Here is a 24,003-nt window from a genome sequence, read left to right as displayed (position 1 = left end):
ATATGCAAGCTTTAAATGATTTATCTATTTTCATTATGTTATAGCTTACTTAAAAAAAAAAACATAATATTATGGTTTACTTTAGATCATTCAACTAGTCTATTAATATTTATAATCAACGTCAGGTATAATATTGTATATGATATAAACAAGATGTCAAAATTCCTACGAACTTTTGGAGCGTTGAATTAACTATTATACTTTGTGTGTTGAGATGATCTAAGGTGAAAGTAGACATCTTGATACGAAAACTACGAAATGTAATTAATAATAGGTGTAAATTCAAACCATTATAATTAGAGTCCTAGAAGTGGAACGTATTATAATAGCGCCTAGAAGAAGAAATAAATAGAAAAGTAAAAAAAAAATGAAAGAATATTTAAGACAAATCGGATGCACATCCATTCTAAACATTGTATAATGTTATAAAAATATAAATAACAAGAATTCATTGTTAAATACTATCTAGTATGTAACTAGAACTTGGTTTATGATTTGTATGTATGGTATTAAATTCATTTTAAAGTGTGGTTAGAATACATTTAATTTGCTACTACACAATTTTTTTTCTTTTGAAATTCCGATCCTAACATATTTTGAATTGTATTATATATATATATATATATAGATAGATATGTTAATCAACATGTGAATGTAAATATTTTATAATGTGGTATAGTTGTATCCAACCCATTATTCCAAGTAACAAAAAGAAAACAAAAGAAGAAAAAAGGGAAGATGTGAAAGTGAGGAAGCAATTAAATGTAAGGGAAAAAATTGGGAGTATTTAAAGGAAGCTGGCATCTTCAAGTGTCCGCTTTGGAAATTTCGCAACACCAAAGCGAAAAACGCCTCATCACCTCACTCCTCCCTCGGTTTTCTCTTAATTCAGTTGGAGAATTTCAAGCCGACCATCTGGATATCTTTATCATCTCAATTTCACATCTTAATCACTTTTGTAATGGCCGGTAATTTTGCATTTCTCACTCTCTTCTTCCTCTTACCTTTCGTTTTCTTCACTTTCTCACCAATGTCTCTTCAGGGGGTTCTGGTTCTTCTACCTCTAATCATCATTCTTCAAGCTTATGGCTCTCTTCAAACCCTAGCAAGAGATGGGGTGAACTCTTTTTTCTTTCCTACACTCCTTTTTGGCTCACTCTTTGCTTGGGAATTGTCATTCCTTTCAAACTCTACGAGGTCTGTCCCTTCTACAACTCTTTGCTTCGATTTTACCTTTTTTTTCTTTTTTTTTTTTTTTGTTGAATCTATGTTTGGATTGTGAAAGAGTTTCATGGGTTTACTTGTTTCTTCAGATGGGGTTTGCTTGTTTGATTTATTTCTGAACCAAGTTACTTTATCTGTTTATTTCTAGATTTTCTCTTCTTCTCTGTTCACATTATGCTTGGTTTTTGAGAAGTCAACAGAGATGAAAAGGGCATTTTTTATTTATTTATTTACACATCTGGGGATTTGACGACTTTTGAAATGGGAATTTGTATTTAATTTGATTAGTGTCATTTAAGCAAGTTACGTTTAAACTGTTCCGTGAAGACGCCTTTAGTTTCCATGAGTTCAACTTTTTGTAAGTCTAATAATCGGTGTTCTTGTTGTCACAGAGGTTTACGGAATTGGAATATTTGCTTCTTGGGTTGTTAGCAGCACTTCCTGCCTTCTTGATACCGGTGGTGTGGCCTGGAGAGGTATCGATTTAATAGCGCTTCGTTTAAATCTATATGATTCCTTCACCAATATTCATTCTCATGTTTGTTTCTGGAGACTTGTGGATCGCAAGTTAACTAATATGGATCCACGTGATTTTTGTCCAAGACTGATGGTCCTCTTAGACCGATGTGAAACTGAATATTAGTCACAGAAAAATCAATAAATCAATCAAGATCTAATCATTAGAAGACAAAGATGAAGAAAGACTTATCAATTTATGACCTGTAACCTGTGGTGCACAAAGTGATGAAGATAAAGTGATCTTATTTACTTGGAATTTGTTGCAGGCTGATCGTTGTTTGCCTTGGAAAGATCGATATTGGGTGAAGGTTAGTTTTCCGACCTTTTGTATGTGGATTACTCTTTGTTTTTACAAGTTAGCAATTCAGAAGAGGCAGATATAATCATCAAATTCCTTCGTCCCTGGGCTCAGACCTTCGTCACTCCATATAGCAACCATATCATCAAAGCTAATTAGGTGTGATAAACGAAAAGTGGTTTCTTTGGCTACAGCCTACAGTCTTTCTTCTTTTTCTCCCCTTCTTTTTTCCACTTAGATTCTGCTTTTTCATGGCTGGTCGTTCCAATCACCCATTATAACTGAGAATATCCTTCAACCTCTTGTCTGGTACTTTTTCTCTCCATGAGATTTTGGTATATATACTTTGATCGATGGCTTCAACTTTCGTTGGTGCAAACCCTTGGGCTATAGATTTTCTTTTTTATCGATTCCAACCTCTTCTCTCCTTTTTTCACTTTGCGGAGCCTAGTTATCTATCATCACTCGATTACGTTTTTAATTCGAAATTTAGCATTTCTTCTAGAAATGTTTATCTGACTGAAAATACTTTTCTAAGCATGTTCTATTCAATTTCTAGAGAGAAAAATTTGTTGATTGACTTTTGAGCTAGTGGATATTTTATTTCTCTTCTCTTCTAAAAAAATCAAGTCCCCTAAACTTTGAGGTTTTTATCAATTTAAATCTTAAACTAATAATTGAATCAATTTGAATCCTGAACTTTTGGAGGTTGTATCAATTTAAACCCCAAACTAATAGTTGTATTAGTTTAGGCCCTAAATTTTTACGAGTGTATCAATCTAGATCCTAAACTTATATAAATGTATCAATTTAAACCTTCCATTTTTTACTTGAATGCACTTATGAAAGTTGAAGGTTTAAATTGATACGTGTGTGGAAGTTCAAGGTTTAAATGGATGCATTTATGAAAGTTTAAAGTTTAAATTAATACGACTATTAGTTTAGGGTTTAAATTGATATAACTCCAAAAGTTCAGGGTTTAAATTGAGACAATACCGAAAGTTTAGTGATATAAACTGATATTTGCCCAAAAATTAAAATAACAATAATAACAACAATGCAATTTTCAAGAGAAATCTTAATCCAAACAGTTTAGCCCTTCTGATTCTGAGCATGGCTCAAAAAAGTATTTTGGCTTACTTCCATGTAATCCAGTTTCTAGTGTTGAATCACTAATTAGGTGTCAAACTAGACACTACCAATCAATTTTTCAATCAGGTCAGTTCGTAACCTCTACCTAGTAATTTTGTTCTTCTTTGTGGCAGGCTAGTCTTTGGATAGTAATCTTCAGCTATGTTGGAAATTACTTTTGGACCCACTACTTTTTCACTGTTTTGGGGGCATCTTATACTTTTCCATCATGGAGGATGAATGATGTAAGCATGGGAACTGAAAGGCAAAGTGAAAAAAAAAAAAGAAAAAAAAAAAGCATCGGTTGCCTGGTTCTATTTCTAAAAAATTATTTGTTAATCGCAGGTACCACACACGACCTTTCTTCTTACACATGTATGCTTTCTATTCTATCACGTTGCATCTAATATGACTCTTCGGAGACTCCGCCATTCTGTTGCCGACTTACCGGAGAATATTCAATGGGTTACGCTAGTTGCATGGATTTTGGCACTCTCATACTTCATTGCATACCTGGAGACTTTGGCCATTTCCAATGTAATTTCACATACTTCTCCTTTTGTGTTGTTCATATTTGAACTGTAAAGGATTGAGAAGTTCAGAAAACCATTTCCACGAAACTCTTTCTGATTTATGCTTTGATATGTCTTTTTACACTTATTTTTTCTTCCTACTCCTTTTCATTGTTGAAGAATATGAAGTTCTATTTGTTAACATGTTCTTACCAATGATTTTCTTAATAGACATTTTACTTTAACCCTGTGCAGTTCCCTTACTACCAATTTGTGGATCGGGCTTCAATGTATAAAGTTGGCTCTTTGTTTTATGCCATCTACTTCTTCGTCAGCTTCCCAATGTTCTTGAGGTAAGATTCTCAATCCTTGTGCTTTAATATGTATAAATCAGTGTCTATAATTACTAGAAACCACATACATTTCTGCTACCTCCCCTCCATCACTCTATTCTCAAGAAATTGATAGCTTCAAGACTGCCAACATGAATTACACAAACTAGATGAGGGAAGAAAGAATAGCAAAATCTGATTTTCTGGGACCTACGACTCATCTGAATCATCTTCTGTAGTTGTTATGCTGCTGCTGCCTCTTCTATTCCCCATAATATCCATGAACTTACGTAGTACATTGACATTTTCTTTTATCTTATCCCAGCCGTTTGTCCAGTGGTGATGAAAGTTTAGATGACTTTATTCTTGTAGAAAAAGATTATGGTTTAAGAGGGTTATATGGACCATACCCAAGAGACTGCCAAGTTTGAACCTCCGTGGCATAGGGGCTTAGGATGCTATTAGAGTTTTTTATTCTTTTATTTTTTTTTATATCCTCGAGTGTTCAAGTCAACTCACGCACCCCTCACTTAATCTTGTGAGACAACTCTCATGACCCTTGAATGTTAAGAAAACAACCCGTAAAATATTGAATCCTAAATAGATTGCCATTATAGATTGAACGTCTGAGCCTTCTTTATCAAACCAATTTTTCTTTGCTTACCACTACTGGTTCATGACCGTGGCCTGGATTGGCTTCCGAGTTTTTCTTGACTGTGTATGTGTGTTTAGGAATCGAATGAATTTGTTTCAAAATCTTCTGCCACTCTACCTCTTGTTTCTAAAATCTTTCCATCATGTTGAATGTGTACAACAGAATTGATGAGAAACCTGGTGACCTTTGGGACTTACCTAGAGTGGCAGTTGATTCTCTAGGAGCAGCAATGTTGGTAACAATTTTACTCGATCTATGGCGCATCTTCCTTGGACCTATTGTACCACTTCCGAAAAAGCAATGCTCTCAACCAGGGCTGCCATGGTTTCTAGGACAAGCCAAGTGAAACTTCAGGAACTGCTTTGCTGTTAGTGTTAAATGTGATCTTGTGTTGTATTGTAGTTACTATGTTAGTTTTAGCTCTGTTTGTGAACACTCTTAGCCTTCGTTGTATTAGATACTCTTAATGATTAATCATCCTTCCATCTCATTTTCATTCTGTCCCCCTCGAATTCAAACTTCTAGAACCAGAATTTTCAACCTCAAACATAATAACAAGTAATCAAAACCAATTCAACAATATGGATATCACTGATTGACCAATTGTTGATGAGCAGAGAAGAAATGCATCTTCTTCTTTTTCAGAGTTTAAGCTAATAAATAAATGCGTATTGGTTTTGATATCTAACTATTATTCACCAAACTAATCGTTCCTTCTAACCATAGTACTAATATGGTTAGAAAGTAAAATATACCTTTTCTTCAAAAAAAAAAAAAAAAAAGCCAACCTACACTCGCAATAATAGCTCGACATCTTGTTTGTTCTTTTTTTTTTTTGGTGAGTATTCGGTCGATATTCTAACCTATTAACAATCGTCCATAAATGAACTTTATTGTTATAGTGTTTCCACAGAATTTATGATCCAATCTAGTACATTAAGATCCTCTTTGACGATCCTTTCAATTGCATGGTAATTGATTTTGTTCTCTGTTTTTCCTTTCAATTTACATGGTAATTGATTTTGTTTTCTCTTTTAAAACACGAAACGTACTTTTTCTTATTTTATTTTTTCTACTTTCAATCTTACTGAGTTATCAAGCACAACTGTTTTTTTAAAAATTAATGAACACCCATCGAACATTTTATCTAAAAGTTCGTTGAAAGTTAGGATTAGATGTTATAAAATCTAAAATTTTGTAAATATTTCAATAAACATTTTAGCTAACAGCCCCCCAAAAAACTTAATCTTAACTTGATTCAATAATCTGTTAATCAGTAGAAATTGAGCTTGAGAGTTTGTAAGTTAACTTTTGAAGGACATGACCAATTTTATGAAGAAAATTGTGTGATTTTTAATTACAATTATTACTGCAACATTTAAGCGCAAATTTAATACCCTATTACAACCTATTTGCAAAAAAATAATGTGAATCACCAACACTACACTAACATAATCTTGAGAGTCATCATCAATGGTAAAATTTAAGTTCAACTCACCACAAATCCTTCCAATTGTTATACATACGAAATAAAAAATATCATTTTGTACTATACTATAAACTAATTAAAAATAAAATTGCTAAATTTTTTTATAACCGTGAGTTATAGCCAACTTTCAGGTGATAAAAAAAAACCCTGAAAAATCATTCATTATTAAGGGCAACATAATTTCACATTATCTGAACTAAATAAAAATCTATGATGCAGTTTTTTAAACCATTTATCGAAGGCACCGACTCTATTTGACCATCTTTCATTCTCACCCTCATATCATCATTAAGTTCATAAGCTTAAGTGTATCACGAGAGGTCATTAAGACAAAATGAAGCAACACCAAAAATATATGACTTCATAGCAAATGGAACCAAGTCAAGTTTGAAAAGTAAAGACAAGAAATAGGCATAATAAAGTCCTGAACAAATAATAAAACTCATTCTTGCATAGACTCGGACCTCATCTTTTGAATGATGATCAGGATCTTGGACTTGACAAAAAGTTCAATCTCTGCACAAAATAACAGCCTATTGTCAAAAAAAATTATGGCAGATTCAAGATCTGGTGAAGAGTTCTCAAATGACTTTAGTGTTTGAGTTAACTCAATAAGTGAGAAAAAAATGTTAGTTTTTAAGAACATTTGAAGTCAATCCAAGTAGACCCTTAAACACATCAAATTGAAACTATGTAACTACTAACCAGCTTATGTGTAACAAAATGAAACATGGTACTCACTAGATTTTGTTGAAGGCAACAATATCGCAACTCTGAACATGCTCGTTGATGGGTTCAACTGTCAAGTGTTCCTCAATGAGGTTGTCAACCGACACAAGGTCATCAACAATTGTGAGCATTATCTGTAGTTTCTTAATACCATATCCAACAGGGACGAGTTTGGCTGCAATTTAAATAGCAACAGTAAGAAAAATCATAAGATGTAACAATACGCATGGTAAGATAAGGAATAATACTAGGACAAGAAAATGCTTTACATAGCAAAACAAGATATATACATATACATACATATATATAAAGATGAGAATATTTAAAAAGATAGAGAGACCCTAAATAAAGTCATGAAAACTTGAATGGAAAACAGGTCGAGTAGATTTGAGGACAGTAAAGAGAAACTGATGGCTCTCTATAATTATAATTAAGACATACCAAAAAGAAAAAAGAAAAAAGATTGCAGCTTCCTTCCAACATTATGAAAAAATATAATTCCTACAAACTGATAGCATGGATATAAGAACATACATGCTCCCCAAAGCAATCCCTCCATATGAACGCCTCTTACGGCTTCTTCAAGTTTCTTCATGTCAGTTTCGTCATCCCAAGGCTTGATGTCCATCAAAACTGATGATTTTCCACCTAAAAACAAGCATCCAAGAGAAAGCACCACACATTATTAAAATCAGTGGACAATACAAAACGACATAGATCAATGGTAAATAAAACTCACTCTCTTTCTTCTTTGCAGAAGCCTTGACGGCAGCTGCACGCTCCTCAGCAGCCTTCTTTTCCTCTTCAGTCTCTTCGCCAAACAGATCCATATCGTCATCATCATCGTCGTCATCAGCACTAGCCTGGAAAGTTTTTCAGAGTAAATCTTAAATTGTAAACACAAGAAAAACCACAATAGCGTCACACAACACAGAAATCGGGTAAAAAATGCATGATATTTTCACCTTAGCATCGGCAGCCGGTGGGGTGGCGATTGCTTCTGAATCGAACTTAACGCCAGAACCCTCTCCAAAACTAGCACTATAAAACAATAACAAAAGCCAATTAGTATACGGGTTAGGAGCGAGAACAAAACCAAACATGAAATTAAACAGCAAAATTAAGCAATTTAATGACTTACGAGGCTCTCACGAGTGCTTCGATATGATTAAACCATCTAGATACGTTAACATATTCGCTGGAAACGGGCTTGGAGAGAGCTTCGTAAACAGCGATATCGTCTTTCGAAGCTTGATACCTGTGAATGAACATTCGTCGAACATATAAAGACCAGATTCCATACACTAAATGTTAATACTACTAATATCCAACATTTCTCTCCGCCCTTTCAACAAATCAAATGTCTTCCAATGAACAGAACCCAGAACAAATAGCAAATTCAAATCGAAGATTTCAGATGATAAACTAACCCAGAAATGTAACTGCGACTGAGCAGGTACTCGTCGAGCTTTTTGAGACCAGCTGCCGATTTGACATCGCTCAATGAGACTGCCATTGCGAACTGATGTGATTTCTTTCTATTCAAAAAATTTAAACGAAGTTAAGAATCCGTAGTTCCAACATATTAAAGATACGAACTAAATCAAACATATTAAAGATACGAACTAAATCAAAAATGGGTGATCGGTAGCTTACCGCCGGCAGCAACGCTAGAACTCTTAGAGAAAGTTGTTAGAGGCTAAGGGATCGTTTTTAGGGTTTCGGCTTAAATATTTATAGCAACAGGATAGGCTTGATCTGCTGAACCGTTTATGGAGGTCCTCGTAAATCAACGGTGGAGATTTCATGTTTTTGATTTTGGTTTTAAATATTTAATTCATTGATTTATAAAAATACTCCAAAATTTAGGGTATGTCAAATATATTCCTACACATTTTCATTTCTAGTTAAACTCTTGCAATTTTCTTTAAAGAATAAGTTTAGTTTATTCCTGGGCTAAACTATAATTTACATTTTACACATTGTTTGTGATTTGTGTATTGATAGATTATTGGACGAATGGAAAAACGGTCAAATTAAGGTGAGAGGGGAACAAAAGAATGGACCAAGGAAGAGCATGGGATTGGTCAAGTTCGCCACAACCCTAGCGTCTCTAACACGAATGTTGAACCGATTGGTTCAACTCGAGGTATCATTTCAAAAGGAAACTCTAATTCGATGAGGAATAAGAAAAGAAAACAATATAAGTTCTCTAACTGGTATCAAATACTATCTTCTTATTCGTAGACTTAAACATCATAGTTCGATGTCAAGTTTCTCTTTTGTTTGCAGACGAATATCATAAACATTAACAAATATATTTATAATTTTAAAAGTTTTGATATTTACCTTTAACTTTCGTGAATGTTTCAAAACTAGTATTAAAGCCATGATCTTATAGAATGTTAAACTGAAATTAAAAAAAAAGTTAGAACTTTTTGGTGGTGATGTAATCAATCTAAGGAATTTCATCTATAATCTCATTCTAAAGATTTTATATTCCAAGTATATTCTTGGTAATATTCCAACGTTTCAAAATATATGCGTATGTCGAAAAAAGTGTTTCTATGATTCCATTTTTTGTCAAGTTAAGATAGAAATTGACATCGTCATTACTATATAAATTATAAGTTAACATAGTAATTGACATTGTGACTATACAAAAAATTTTAACAACTGTTTAAGACAATAAATAATCTCAGTAAATTTTTTTTGCGATGGATTATATTTGAGTTAAACTCATATCGGCCACAAATTTTCTTAATAATGAATCTCAATCTAACACAACAATTATTATGTACTTAAAAAAAAAAACTCAATTTCCACATTATTCTTAATACATACATTCTGAACCTATCTACGTTTCCACACCTATTCAATTCTATTTCATTTTCCAGAACATATACAATAGACTTTTCTTGGAAAGAAAGCACAAAAGCAGTAAGAAAATTTTAAAAGAGATCTAACTTAGCTACATTTACTTATTTATTATTATTTAAGAGACATTTTATTGATAAATGACACCATGGAAACATCTTAAATCCTAGACATTATTTAAGAGACATTTTATTGATAAATGACAACCCGGAAACATCCTAAATCCTAAACACTTAAAGGTGATTAGAAAAGAGACTAAATTATAAATTAAAATCTAAAAGAGAAAGGCTATGATGTTTTAAAAAGGGAAGCTTAGTTTTACACCCAAAAAAGAAAAAAGAAAAAAAAAATGGATAAAACTAGACCTCCATAGAATACAACAGTCAAAAGTGGAAAAGGACTCGAAATAGGCATACATTCCTCTCGCTCCATAAAGTTGAGGTCCGAGCTTTGCTATATTTATTAATTAGGTAAGGAGGAACATAAATTATCGGTGACAAAATGACATAGATGAATGAGAATTACTTGATTTTGCTCAAAAGATCTCTTTTTATCTCCATCTGCAGGGTACAATATGCTACCAAAGGTTATTGTTCAACCCAGCAAAGAATAAGAGGGAAAATGTAAGAACATGGTGATTCTTTTCCTCTGCTTCCAAGTAAATAAAGTTCCAAATTTAGGATACATTTTTACTGATGGCACAAAACACAAGTCGCGGATGACCAAAACTATGATCAGCTTCCATTCCTATACCAATCATTCTCAACTAACTTCAAAAAGAAGAAGAAAAAAAGAAAAAGAAGTTACAAAACCCTATATTTTCATACTAGAGAAATTGGCTTCCGGATAGACCCCCATTATAAATTAGATTTGAGCGAGCACTGGCGTCTGAAGAAGCGCGCAAATTAATGAGACTCGAGGATTTGTACAAATATCAGCTTACATGAAGTAACTTAGAGCCTTCTTTCGCCTAGAACCCCCTTCACCGTAGAGCTCGTTCCATTGTAACAGCTCGGTCATGTTTACGGACTCCGACGAAACACTAGCACATACCTGATTTGGTAAATTTTTCAACATATGAGACAAGCCAGAAAAAAAGGGATAAAAGGATGGATTTATATAATTTGAGGTCTCCTGTTACCCGTTCATGAGCATATTTAAAGTCATCCATATTTAGAGGCCGAATATCCTCACTTCCACTAAGGGCTGGAACAGGCCGGCCGTCTGCGAGAGCCGCAGCACGCTCCTGTCAATAACAACCACAGACCAATATGATAAACTTGTTCAAGAGGGGATCATCTTCAGAATAAAGATTGATGCAGCAGCCCGAGAAACACTTCAACATTAATTCAAGATAAAATAAAACAGACCACCCACCCAAAGTTATTAAGTATTAGAAATCAAGCACTCAAAACAATCCGTGCAGCAGGCCAAGGAAAGACTTCGACAAAAGTAAACTAAATCATATGTGTTATCTAATATATCTATGTATAAGGAATCAAGCGTGAGGCAACTGGTTCATTCGTAATGAAAGAACTTGCCTTTTTTTCCTTCTCCAATATCTCTTTAATTGGACGGTGAGCAGCAGCAACACAAAGATTCTGTCATAAAACATAAGTAAATGAATAAGATTCTGTTGTAAAACCTTTATTTTAAAAAAAAAAAGAATTGTTTGTTCCAAGAGGCTAACCATCAACACAAAGACAGAAATGGTAGAGTATACCTTAAGGTCACTCCCAGAGTATCCATCTGTCATACTAGCAACCGAATCAAAATCAAATTCTGGAGACAAATCTTCTTTGGCCAAAATAACTTTAAGTATCTTTGCTCTATTTGGAGCATCTGGCAAATTCACCATCAACCTGCAGATGAGACAAACTGAGAATCTTCTACTAATGAACGATAGTAGCACGATCAAATTAAAATATCACAAGGAGACCATGTGTTTCTCCCATGACATGAACAGAGCAACAGCATGCTCTGAAGTAGCACTTTTTAGGCAACTGTTTTTACCTACGAGGAAGCCTTCGAATAACAGCTTCATCAAGGTCAAAAGGTCTGTTCGTGGCTGCAAGAACCAGAACCCTTTCTGTGTCCTTTGTTCGCAAACCATCCCAGTTCACCATAAATTCATTTTTCATCTTTCGCATGGCCTCGTGTTCTCCTGGATTTTCTCTTCGACCCAACATGCTGTCAACCTAATGAATACCATCAATTAGAAAAAGAAAACACATGGTGAATCACCCATAACAGTAGGAATGACTGATAGGCAGAGGAGATGAGAGGTTTACTTCATCAACAAATACAACACTTGGGGCAATTTTACTGGCTAGAGAGAAAACAGCTTTTACATACTTCTCACCCTCACCGAACCACTGCAAAAGGAAGGAATTTGTAAATCATAGAACAATGGGGTAATAAACCACAACTGTATATGTGAAAGTTGAAATCTATAGCAAGTATTTTCTTTCTACACCTTTGATGTAATGCTTGACATGGAAATGTTGATAAAATTTGCACCAGCTTCAGTAGCAACGGCTTTTGCGAGCATCGTCTTACCTGTTCCAGGTGGGCCAAATAACAGAATGCCTTTGCATGGCTTCACATACAATAATAGCTAGTGAGATTCTTCCACCCAACAAGATTTCGTTATACAACCAAGCTATATGGCAGGTGTTAGAAAAAGATTCAATTTCTGAAGTGCAATAATAACAAGCAGATATTTAAACACTACAAGAAATTAAGATTGTAGTAACTTGGTACTCCAGAAAATTTTCCTCTAATTGACATTCGTTTCTTTGTTTCTTCCTTGGGGAGCTTTCCTGGGTGGCATTAGTACCTATAATAACGTACAAGTAAGAAACAAATCCTTACTGTGCTCTTCAGCCCAATTGATTCACTCTCTATAGAAGATCTGCTGAAGAAGTCAATTATATGTTTACATACTATTTCCCTTGTAGCTTATGAAGTGCAATTAGCCTTCTTTTGTTCAGGACAAGACTAATCAATTCTTAACCCTCCCACCCTCGTATCGCCAGGTCAAGGATCTTTATTTAAATGCTTGGTAGGGCAGAAATTTGTTTCAAGATGATTGATTTGGTTGGATATTCAGGGCATAATACACATTTTAGTCCTCAAAACATACTATTGATCCGATGTGTCCATGAATTGTCTTTTCCTAATGTTGCTAATTATGTCTCTCTCCAGAATACCAGCTTGGTGTTAGAAAAGCCAAATGAAAAGTTCCTAAGAACTTTAACAATGTGTATTAGCAAAATACATAGGAGGTAGGGATGAAAAGAAGTTAGAACTATGATAGCTGTGGGCCAGCTCCATTTCTGTCTTGGGTGGTTACAGGAGCAAAAACACTAACTAGAGGATTAGTAGAGTATTACAATCAAGAAGGAACCTAAAGTTGCCGAACTCCAATCTTAACCTAAAGCTGACTCGGTGTTCATTTCTATCTAAATATAAAATTAGCATTTAAAACTAATTAGTACAAATTATACAATTACAAACTAAATCGTCAGTTAAAGTTTTAGAAACTGCATTAAAAAAGGAGATGAAATGAAATGAGCATCAAAGAAAAAGAAGATGAGAAAAACCAAATTACAATCCATATGGTAAAGGAAAAAAGAACGTGAGTGCAGAAAATTTGTGGATGGATATCCATTGATTTCATCAAACTAAAACGACATTATAAGAACCAATATATATATTTCTTTTCACTTATACCTTAGTCAATTGCCCCTTGCAGAAAAGTTCGGGCCTTTGTAAAGGAAGCATCACCAATTCCTTTAGAGTATCCTTCACATTTTCAAGAGCTCCAATATCATCAAATGTGACTCCTATATCACTAGGTGGGATAACGTCTGCTAAAAGCCTTTTCTCAAATTCATTCTCTGTAACAACATCCTAAGTTTACAAAAAGAGTATGGAAAGTATTAACATAGTTAACCAACAGAGTTATTGTCAAAACTTGACTTAAAAATTAAATGAAATGGGAAAAGAATAAATTTTGACTAGAGAGCCAACAGCAAGAATTTGTAATAGAAACCTTAAGTGACTTCTTCAAGCTCTTAGATTCATTCTGGATAGCCTGTAAGATGCTGATCCCGTATTGAATACTGCAAAAATTGCAAAACAGAATTACAACTGCAATTAGATGGACAGATGTAGCAGAGAGAAGTACATCCAAAAGGGAAGCAGGAAGAAAGTATAGGCAACCTCTCACTAGACAAAAGAACTCTAGAATCAGGATCGGCTTCTAGATTCTGCATTAAGTGATGGCTTAAGGCCCATCCAACTACCTTCTCCGCACCTGCAATAGACGAGAGAGTAGCACTCAGTACATGAACTATGGTAACAGCAATTGGTGTGATTTCATAAAATTGAGTAACAACTCACTCTCATTCGTAAGTGTTTGATCCTTGATACATAAAGTCTCTAAACCTTCACAATCCATTCCACTCCTACTCAAAACCTGCTTTTGAAAATGTTGACCATGAGATTGAAGTCTTAAAACACACATCAACAAGGCCAATGCATGTCTTTATCCAAAATTTAATGAGTGAAGGAAAATGCTTACAACGCGCAATTGGTTAAGATTTCCCTTCATTTTAAGAGTTTCAGCATCTCGTTCTAACTGGTGCTTCCATGATACAAGAAGGCCCTCATCCTACCATTAAAAAAGGACAGTTTAAAATTTATATCCAAAAAATGAGATGAAAATCAAAATTGTTCTTTCTCATAGACCTGCGGCATGTGGATTGTAACTTTATTTGGAAATAGTTTAGTAAGAAGTTTTGTTGCTTTTGGAACTTCCTTCCCTCTGTCATGTAGTCTTCCAAAACTATCCTGGGAAAACCAAAAGAACATACAACAGCATCATGCATATGCAAAAAATAAGTAAACAAATAAATTGCAGCATAATCATAGTGCAGCAGTTCTTTTTTATAAGAAAAACATAAACTACATAGTGACAATTACAGAAGCATAGTCAAGGTTTTTATTATCGGGAATATTTTTAACAAGATTACTATTGACCTAAAGCTTATTATTGCTCAAAATGGATAACTCCTTTTACCAATATGGGTCAGGCACGAGCAAGTTTTGAATCATACGAAAATCCTCAAACATGGGACACTCTTGAAGGTCATGCGTAACAATACAATCATTTTAAAATAAAAATGACTGCAGTGAGTCAAGAGAACTATGATGATGTGAGATCTTATAATTATCAGAAACATTTTAGTAAACCTGCTCTTCTCCTTCAATGCGCAAGTAATCAACACCCTTGATTACATTCAACAGAATGCATCTAAGTCATGGAAAGTAGAAAGCAAAGACAGAACAATTATATGTTACTAACTAGGCTATAATGATCATTACCGGAAATGCCAAGTCAAGAAGAGCAGTTTGATTGCTGCCAAATTTTGTGAAAAGCAGGCCACCGGGATGCGACTGCAATGAAAAGAAGAAAAACAATGAGTAAGGAAAGGTTAATATTTATGGAAGTGTGGATAAAAACTACTTTGAATGATTAAACCACGTTCAAATTAACAATTTTCAAATGCTATCAGATATAGGAAATGGTCCAACATCTCTCCCTTTGTCTATCTTAATGATTCTAAGCAGAGTACAAAAAAAAGTGTTGCTCCAAGTAGATCAAGTTCTGTTCTGAAAATCTTTACGCAAATGAAAGTAACTATTAGTGATATATAATTAAATTCGCTTTCAACCACTAGCTTAAGCTTTTTGGTGAATTAGTTGTCTAATATGGTATCAGAGCAAGTAATTCAGGAAGGTCCTGTGTTCAAGCCCCAACATTGTTGTTTCCTCCTCAGTTAAAATTGATTTCCACTTGTTGGGCCTTACAAATATTTCAAGCCCACAAAGAGGGAATGTTAGTGACATAATTAAATTTGCTTTCAACCACTAGCTTAAGTTTTTGGGTAAATTGGTGGTTTAATAGTAACATTAGATAAGAATCACCTTCTCCTTGCGGTTGTCAGTATGAGTATGAGAGCCAATTACTATAACATTGTCGGGAAGCTTCTCCAATCTACTTTTAAAAGTTGAATAGGAGTCTAAATTTCCAACAAGAGACTTCTCGGCATCTTTCATAAACAAAATGAAAGGACAATTTCTGCTTTCACTAAATACTGCCTGATTAGACAAGTCAAAAAGACTAATGAGATAATAAACCACAAATTGTGAAGAAAATAATTTTATTATTCTAAATAAAATAATAAAAACCACATGTGTAAACATGAAAATTCTACCTCAAATAAAATGTCAATAAGTATCTTATCCAATTCTTCCACGCCAGAGTTCTCCAAACGAAGATCGGTTGCTAAGGAGAAAAAAAATATATTTGTCACTCTCAGCCAAGAGGAAAATCTGTAACTCAGTACCTTGTTTGAAATAGGCTTCATGAACAGTGTCTAAACAAAACAACAAATTAGATAAAACTTGGAGGAAAGATATTCAAGCAAAACTTACATGTGACTAATAATGAGGGTTAGCAAAGTTTTTTTTATAAAAAAATCAGCTCTCATTAAGATAACAGACAAAGGGTCAAAGCAGCTTCCTAAATCATAATGCAAATACTCAACTTTGATTAACAATTAAATAAATTTAAATCGATATCTGTGAGTGTTCGGACCAACTTACACACACCTCGGTTAATCTCAAGACAACCTGTCTGACCCTACAACATTTGGGTGCTTTGGAAAAATGTTAAATATCTACCTAGTTTGAAGCAACACCTTGGAAGTACAAGAGAAGACATAGCATATACTTTAACTCTTTTAAGGCACACAACATGATAGATCAATTAAGGCCAAGGACAAAAGAAAGGTGCTCCGGAGAAAAGAAACTGTCCATTAGACAGAGGCTTGCAAGTAAAAACACTAGAAAGATCAAGAAACACAGCAAAATAATCCTCAAGGCTCAAGCTAAGGAATAGGATTGGCTCTATGCACATAAAGAGAGAAGCTGACTCATTGACTTTTATATTGTTGTAGTTATTATATAAAAGTAAAAGTAATAGAATATTCTAAATTAATAATTAAGAAAAATGCTTATGGAAACAAAGTTCAAAGAAAAGAGATCAAGAAGTTATAATGTCATTCACAAGAAAAGTAGAAGAGAACGTTGAAATTTGAAACTACAGAATATTATTTTGAAGCCAGGGTCCTCCAAACCAATGTCACAACATTTTCCCCCAGACAACATTAACAAAGGAACGAGATTGACAGATAATTCAATCCCGGTATAATAAGGTAAGGGTTAGCATCATTGTTTAAACACATAGAAAAATTTCACTGAATTATTTCAACAGGCATGTTCAGGAAATTACATGAAAAAGACGTGATTTTTGTGCAACCAAATTTACTGAATTTGTATGGTAGAGAAATAATACCATTACAGAAATATCCATAGCCTCCTTCACAATATCCCCCGAGATCAACTCCATCAGGTATAAGTTTATCAAACTTAACACCAATTTTTGACGAAGAGTTGTTGTCAAAAGTTAGTACAACCTTTCCGCGAGTTCCATTGGGTGGGCCCCTGCAAAGAAAGAACAAAAATCATTTATGGCAAAACAACCAAATAAGTTCTCACCGTGCCAAAGATAAGAAGAGAACAGTACAACTCAAGAAAAAGTAAAAAATGATTTTTGTTGTCTTGTATAATGTACATCATGCATATAACTATATAACCAAAAGTCAAAACGTGCCTATGTAACTCCCGCATTAAAAATTAATAAGGTTTAATTGTTTTTTTATTTTATGAACCAAACAGCTTTCATTGAGAAAGAGTAAAAGATATAAGGTTTGATTACATAAAACTAAAATTATGTATGAGTCCATGCTTATACAGTGTTTACAGATAGTTTTACCTAGACTATTTGAAAAGGATATAGCAACGGATCAAAGACTAACATTGTATACCCTCACTACAAGGGCAGGGTGGCATCTATTCCAAATATGTACTTCAACCCAAAATGTAAACCCCAGACTCCAACAAAATATAGTTTTTCATACTAAACAACAATCATTAAATATGAAAGTCACAAAAGAATGAAGGATGGTATCCTCCCCGACAAACAGAACCAGATTCTAGAAAACTACCCAATTGGTTAGAATAGAAGATAGCACATAAACTGTAAGTTATGCAAGTCATATATCAAGGAGAAGTAAAATAAGTAATAATTTCCCAGCAGCCATAGAATTCCTATCTATCCCTTAGAAGATCTTTCTATTCCTTTTGTGCCAAGCCTGCGTAGTGGAGAACTGAACTGAAAAATTTTAGCTTCCCTCTCAATTCTTTTAATAAGAAACCTAACTTTCATAGAGAGGAACACATAAAAGGGCAAGATGAAAAAGGAACCTTGCTATGAGGGGGTTAATAAAAACAAAAAGAAAACTGCAACGAAAACTCCAGTAATTAAAATAACTTTGATAGGAAGTAATTAAAAAAAACACACGTTTTGTAGCCTGCCTATTACTTTTACAAAGCTCTTCATAAACACCCAAAGGAAAAAGTTAAACTTCTTAGTGGTGTTAATCGTCAAGATCAGCTAAAAAGAGAAGGGAAACATGACGCAGGGACTCAACTAGGACAAAAATAATCTACATGAGAACGAATCAAAGTTCTAAATATAAGTGTGATTAAACCCAGAAGAAAATGAAATCTGTAAAAAAGAGAGGTAAAAAAGACACAAAAAGTTCTCCGAACAACAGTTTCATAAACTTGAGTTGTATGAAGGGAAATTTAAAACATAGGGGTGACTCATGATTAATAGATAACTTCAAAACCTTATTCTATATAGGAAACAGACAAATATATTCCAATCCGAAAAGAGGAACACAGCCAAAGGGTAAGGGTTGAGTTTGAAAAAACAGATCAACGCAATTGCATTCACTAAAATCTGAAGGGAGCCCTTAACCATAAGAGCTAAGCCCCACTCAGCAAGATGATGTTGCATTTACTCATTATAACATTGTGCCACAAAACATCATAATACTCTGGAGGAAGCATGATAACCATTCGACCAAAGAGCCAAATCTTTTAGCCATATATTTCTTAAATATTTTGTTCCCAATTCCTCCTCATACAGATGCAAGACAGTTTCCCATCTTCTTGAGGGAAAGAAACCCTAACTCAAACAGAACCCTGAGGATGATCAAGCTGTAGACAGAACCTCCATGAAAAGTTTGAAAACTAATGCCAACCCAGTAAGACTTCTAAAATGATTGTGCACATAAAAGCTTGATGGATGAAAGGTAAAGTAATAAGAAAGTTTAGACCATCTCTGTAAGCACTAAAGTAGTCAACGATTATGTAAACTCGCTTTTTAATTCTCAACCATAAATTAGGAAAGTATACAGTGAGCCTGTGTTAGCACATCAATACGTATATTAAGTAAGCAAACGACTAAAAACATTCTGCATATTTCATCTATATGCATAGCTATGTTTGTTAATATTTAAACAGAAATAGAGAAATAACAGTTCCAAGTATTTGCTAACAAAGAAAAAGTTAAACGGTAGGTACATAAATCTTAGTCAAAACCCACAAGAAAAACAAAAGAGAAACAGAGAACATAAGTATTGTACCTTGAAGGAGATGTTGTAGGATAAATCCCCCCAGAAGGTGAACCTATAAATCTTACTCTATCACCTGAAAATTTCGTACTTGGGTAAATTTCTGATGACTAAATCAAGGAATCCAACAACATGCTAAAACAGAAAAACAAGATATATATAGACAATTTTAATCCTATACCAATTTTTAAAAAATTATTCTTTGCTGTCCCAGAGGATGATGGTATTGAGTCCATCTCCATCTTAGGTTGAGAATCGGGGGTGAACAAAGTAGCATTTGAAGAGCTTGGTGTATCTTCTTCACCAGTCACTTGATCTGTGTTCTTGGTGGTCTCAGTAGATACCGTACTCTGTTTAGAACAGCTACAAGACTTTGCAGCATTAGTTCCATCCTTCAGCAGCTCTGCTTCCTTTGATGATAAACCCTGCAACACATTGGAGCAAGTCCTCAACACCTCTAACAAAGAGAAAGGGTCAAACAAACAAATAAAGGATGAAGGCCAAAGGATGATATCTGCTTCACGGAACAAGACTACAGGCATAGTGTCAAATACTAAGCACAAGAAAGCCATCAAATAGTGAACTGAACATTCAGAGAAAGCTTGACTAGGATGTCAAAACCAAAAAAGTGATGACAATCTTACACCCAAAAATGAGTGGCTATCAAATATGAGAAGCTTAGCACCATAGTAGTTGGCAAGTGCCTTCGCTAGCATCTCTTGATAGATCTCTGAACCTGCAGCAATATTTTCCAAATAAATGGAATTGAAATATTGTTAGGAATGTTGACAATGAATTCTCTAACCTTTGCAAACAAGAGGAAGAGAAAGAGAGAGACTAACCAGCAGGACCAGAAAGTAGAATTCGCGGATTCACTGTATTTAGTTCTGAGGTATACTTTGAATGATCTTTATACTTCAAGTGTATGAAAGAAGCCGCAATAAGCACATTCTTTGTATTCTCACTGCATGGAGCAAACAAAGTCATCAAAATCTCATACAGATTTCATATGGAGATGGTAGAAAGCCCAATTGGGATTATTTCGGTTCAGTTACATCAATATCTTCAGTTAGTTCGATGTTGAAAGCATTTACACCAGTTGGTGCTTTAGTTGCAGATGAAAGTTCAATAATGCATCACATATTTTCACTGTTCATGAGCATCATTCTCCCTTACAACCTCTTTTTAGTGCATCTTGTATTACTAATTCTTTAGATCAATAGAACCTCAGAAAAACCATGATCCAACTTTTACTATTTTGAACTATGGCCTGATTCACAAGCTTAAATACATTAAGCAAATTTGTGAGAGTGGTAAGAGGTCATTGCAAAGTAGGTGCTTTGAGTAGTTTCCAACCCAGATATGTTAGGCCTAACTCATATCCCTCTCAGTTATCCCAAGGACAAGCAACAGAACATAATTTACACAGTTTGCCAATCCACCTAGTCTGACCCCCTTTGAATTTACAAGACACTTCGTTATGAAACTCAGCTATGAAGCACATCCAGCTATTTTGACCAAAACAATGGAATACACATACCAATAGTGACACTCATGCACGTGCCTATGCAGTCTGTTGGGGGTAATAAATAAATTAATAATGCATGCAAACATGTAAATGTAATGAACGTTGTAGACACATTTTGCCAAAGAAAAATTATGAAAGTTAACATAAAATGGTTACTTAATCACACAACAATTAAAACCACGTATGAAGACAACATGTATTTACGGGATGTGTACCTCAAATAGTATGGAAAGTTGTCAAATGAAACTTCCAAGTCTCTTCCATCAACAATGCCCGCATGAACATCTTCTTTAAACGCTGCACACCGCAAAGACATTCCCGAAGTTGATGCTGGCTGCAACTCCCCAATCCACTGGTTTCTTTCTTCCATTACCTGTTTACAGATACTTTTGCTCAATTTCAGTTTACAACTAGTTGACTGAGCTAACATCCTGAACAAAGGCCCTATCAAATCATTCACCCCAGAGAGTTTTACATTGCCTGCCTCTATGACAGCGTCTGGATTGGAGCCGGGATGAAGATTCCTGTTAGTTGTGCTTGAGTCTACAGCTTTATCATTTCGTACTTCTGGATTTGAGTTGGCTTCAAGAGCATCAATTTCAAGTTCCATTGCATCATGAACAACAGATTTAGAAGGAAGTTCAGCACCTTGGTGTGTTTTACTGCTGGTCTGAGAAGGAGGCTTCCAACGTGATATATCCTGTCTGAGGCTTGAAAGAGATGCCAAGATCGAGGCCCCAGCCACAGCAGAAGGATCACCAGTCCTCTTTCCGAGCTGCAAGAATTTTCCAACACCACTCTGAACATCTAAACCTTTAACTGAAACCTCATTCATAAGTTGCTGAAATATCTATGTTGGTATAAATCAAGAAAAATGTCACATTCATTGAAAGGTAACAGGCAGGAAATGGTTAGAGGGAGGACGACAACAGATAAACAGTTTATACAACAAAAAAAAAAAAAAGAAAAAAAAAAGAAAGAAAGAAAGAAAGAAAAAATGAGGGATTTGGTAACTAAAGGATACATAAGCATGGTTCCCCAAAGCACCGAAGACCACCTCGTCACCAGAATTTAGCACACAGTTGGTGCTTTTCTTGACAGCCAACCCATTCACCATCACTGATCCCTTGCCTCCCGTACTTTCAAGCACAGCTACAGCACTACCCTCACGCTGTTCACCCCAGAGTAAAAGTCCAATTAATACTTCACAGTTCTTAAATGCATACTAAAAAACTTGCAGTAAGAATATGCCAAAGTAATTGAGAATGCTCTATTTAAGTTAATTGAAACACCGTCGTACAATTTTATAAGCTAAATGGATGTTTAAAAAGGTGCACTTCGAAGTTACCTGAGTGTGCTTGATCTTACAAAGTGTCCCACTAATTGTGTGATCCTTCAAGGGAAAGTTGCAACCTCTACTAGAACCAATCGTAAAATTTGACGAGAAAATATCAACATTGGAGTTCTGCGTTCAAAACATTGCTCAAAATCCCATAGATGGAGTCCAAAGAATACTAGAAATGACATACAACAAATTTGTAGAACGGGTGGGAACTTAATTTGAGTTGGATCTATAATTGGTAAAAACCCCATATGTAGAAAACAAAAACACGTTCCAATTTCTTGAATAAGCGCTGAATTACCTGACCGAACTGTGAGAGAAGCCTACACCAAGGAGTTGTCGTTTCAAAATTCGGATTCTGCTTCGCAGCATAGTGACTCCATGACGAAAATGAACTCCTCGGCTTATCCCCCACCAGCGAAGTTCCTTCAACATTTGAAACAAAAACCCAAATCAAACCCAGACGCCAAAACTCACCCTTTACTCCACATTCTTAATTTCAAATTTTTAATCAATTAAAACAAAAAATTATGTCCATTAAACTTGGGACTACGAACCACCTACCCTCGGCGGTAGGAGTGTTAACAGCAACAGCCGCTGGTGCAGCATCCTCCTTCAAAGAGCTAACACCTTCTCCCACATCAACTCCAGCGATCGGACCACCACCAGGTCCATGCTCACCGGGATCCACAGTCGGCGGTGTACATAATTCCTTAGAATTCTCCGCCGCCGGCATCGATTTCTCTGAACCACACCCATTTTCCACCTGAAACCGAAAATCCCTTAACAAATCAGACAACCAAAAACCTCCCAACAAGCTTCAATAAACATTCCCACAAACTCAATACCGGCAAAACACAATACTTAGATTCTACTCATCACATAACAACAAGAATAACATCGTCATCGTCATCATCATCATCATCAACAACAACAACAACAACAACAACAACAACAACAACAACCTTTTGACGCTTCGGTGATGCTGGCTTATTATCCTCCGAAGATGAAGATCTTTTGCTATTGCTACCAGAGAGAGATCCACTTCTTCTCGTCGAAACCATGACTCTCTCCTGGGTTTCTTCTTCTTCTTCTTCTCCTTCTCCTTCTCCTTCTCCTTCTCCTTCTCCTCCTTCTTTTCTTTTTTTTCTTTTTCTTTTCTTTTTTTCTTCCCCTTCAATTTCCTATCTGTTTAATGCCAAATAGAGGACCATCAGAAATTTTTATAGAAATGTCAATTTTGTATTTTTATAATTTAAAGAAAAACAAAAAAGATTAAAAAAAAAAAAAAAAAAAAAAAGAGAATTCCGGTGTTAAATTAAAAAGGTTGCATGGAGATTCAATGCCCCGTTATTAGACCCTTCAAAATGAATTTATTACGGCGTAGAATTTGAATCCGTCCATTTTAGCATTTCTTTCGTTGTTACACCAACTAGTTCTTAGCGTATTTTAGCACTCTTTTACCTCTTTTTCCTAAACTACGCATCTCTCTTACATCGCAAGCAGCAGCTTCATCTCATCTAAATACAATCTTTTCTTTTTCTTTTTCTTTTTCTTTTTCTTTTTCTTTTTTCTCTCATCGACCCTTTCGTTTTTTAAATTATAAAAACAAATATACTCTCCGCTTTTTATTTCAATTATCACGCCTTTTCTTTTCCTTTTTGCCCGCACGTTTGAATAGTTAACTCATAACCATAATTATTTCTTTCTTATTTCTTAACAATACCCTAATTATTATTATTATTAAACAAAA

General features: G+C 34.8%; 3 protein-coding genes across 17 annotated transcripts; 1 reads left to right on the top strand and 2 right to left on the bottom strand.

Annotated features, from left to right (window-relative positions):
• The first annotated feature begins 747 nt into the window (after positions 1 to 747).
• LOC103484362 (cycloeucalenol cycloisomerase) lies at positions 748 to 5,161 on the top strand. Its single transcript, XM_008441407.3, has 8 exons — positions 748 to 968; positions 1,043 to 1,197; positions 1,617 to 1,700; positions 2,010 to 2,051; positions 3,307 to 3,417; positions 3,518 to 3,709; positions 3,940 to 4,037; positions 4,834 to 5,161. The coding sequence occupies exons 1-8, from the start codon at positions 962 to 964 to the stop codon at positions 5,015 to 5,017; spliced, it is 873 nt and encodes a 290-aa protein (XP_008439629.1). The 5' UTR covers positions 748 to 961; the 3' UTR covers positions 5,018 to 5,161.
• Positions 5,162 to 6,495: 1,334 nt separating this feature from the next.
• LOC103484370 (elongation factor 1-delta-like) lies at positions 6,496 to 8,691 on the bottom strand. 3 transcript variants are annotated; one of them, XM_008441418.3, is made up of 8 exons: positions 8,546 to 8,690; positions 8,320 to 8,427; positions 8,031 to 8,147; positions 7,855 to 7,930; positions 7,629 to 7,752; positions 7,424 to 7,537; positions 6,902 to 7,064; positions 6,496 to 6,676 (listed from the first exon to the last, which is right to left on the bottom strand). In XM_008441418.3, coding segments are annotated over exons 2-8 (681 nt in total). In that variant the 5' UTR covers positions 8,406 to 8,427; positions 8,546 to 8,690; the 3' UTR covers positions 6,496 to 6,675. The 3 variants fall into 3 exon arrangements, with proteins under 3 accessions (XP_008439640.1, XP_008439648.1, XP_008439655.1); XM_008441426.3 differs by having other exon boundaries at positions 8,320 to 8,423; positions 8,546 to 8,631; XM_008441433.2 differs by having other exon boundaries at positions 6,496 to 7,064; positions 8,546 to 8,691.
• A 1,582-nt stretch (positions 8,692 to 10,273) lies between these two features.
• On the bottom strand, positions 10,274 to 23,452 carry LOC103484405 (uncharacterized). 13 transcript variants are annotated; one of them, XM_051080121.1, is made up of 29 exons: positions 23,216 to 23,452; positions 22,815 to 23,016; positions 22,552 to 22,676; positions 22,257 to 22,373; positions 21,933 to 22,079; positions 21,557 to 21,758; positions 21,369 to 21,475; positions 21,124 to 21,281; positions 20,223 to 20,344; positions 20,025 to 20,116; positions 19,562 to 19,805; positions 19,393 to 19,456; positions 17,193 to 17,341; positions 16,051 to 16,121; positions 15,761 to 15,934; positions 15,158 to 15,229; positions 14,522 to 14,623; positions 14,355 to 14,444; positions 14,174 to 14,252; positions 13,994 to 14,087; positions 13,824 to 13,893; positions 13,502 to 13,681; positions 12,243 to 12,365; positions 12,058 to 12,141; positions 11,780 to 11,964; positions 11,490 to 11,628; positions 11,308 to 11,367; positions 10,908 to 11,012; positions 10,274 to 10,819 (listed from the first exon to the last, which is right to left on the bottom strand). In XM_051080121.1, exons 1-29 carry the CDS (start codon positions 23,312 to 23,314, stop codon positions 10,706 to 10,708), a joined length of 3,570 nt encoding a protein of 1,189 aa, XP_050936078.1. In that variant the 5' UTR covers positions 23,315 to 23,452; the 3' UTR covers positions 10,274 to 10,705. The 13 variants fall into 13 exon arrangements, with proteins under 13 accessions (XP_050936078.1, XP_050936079.1, XP_050936080.1 ...); XM_051080122.1 differs by having other exon boundaries at positions 21,384 to 21,475; XM_051080123.1 differs by having other exon boundaries at positions 14,174 to 14,249; positions 21,384 to 21,475.
• Between the last annotated feature and the right edge of the window lie 551 nt (positions 23,453 to 24,003).

This window comes from Cucumis melo, chromosome 12 (genome assembly GCF_025177605.1).
Source record: "Cucumis melo cultivar AY chromosome 12, USDA_Cmelo_AY_1.0, whole genome shotgun sequence".
In the NCBI taxonomy this organism is placed as follows: domain Eukaryota; kingdom Viridiplantae; phylum Streptophyta; class Magnoliopsida; order Cucurbitales; family Cucurbitaceae; genus Cucumis; species Cucumis melo.
This window is presented reverse-complemented; position numbering and strand designations above follow the sequence as displayed.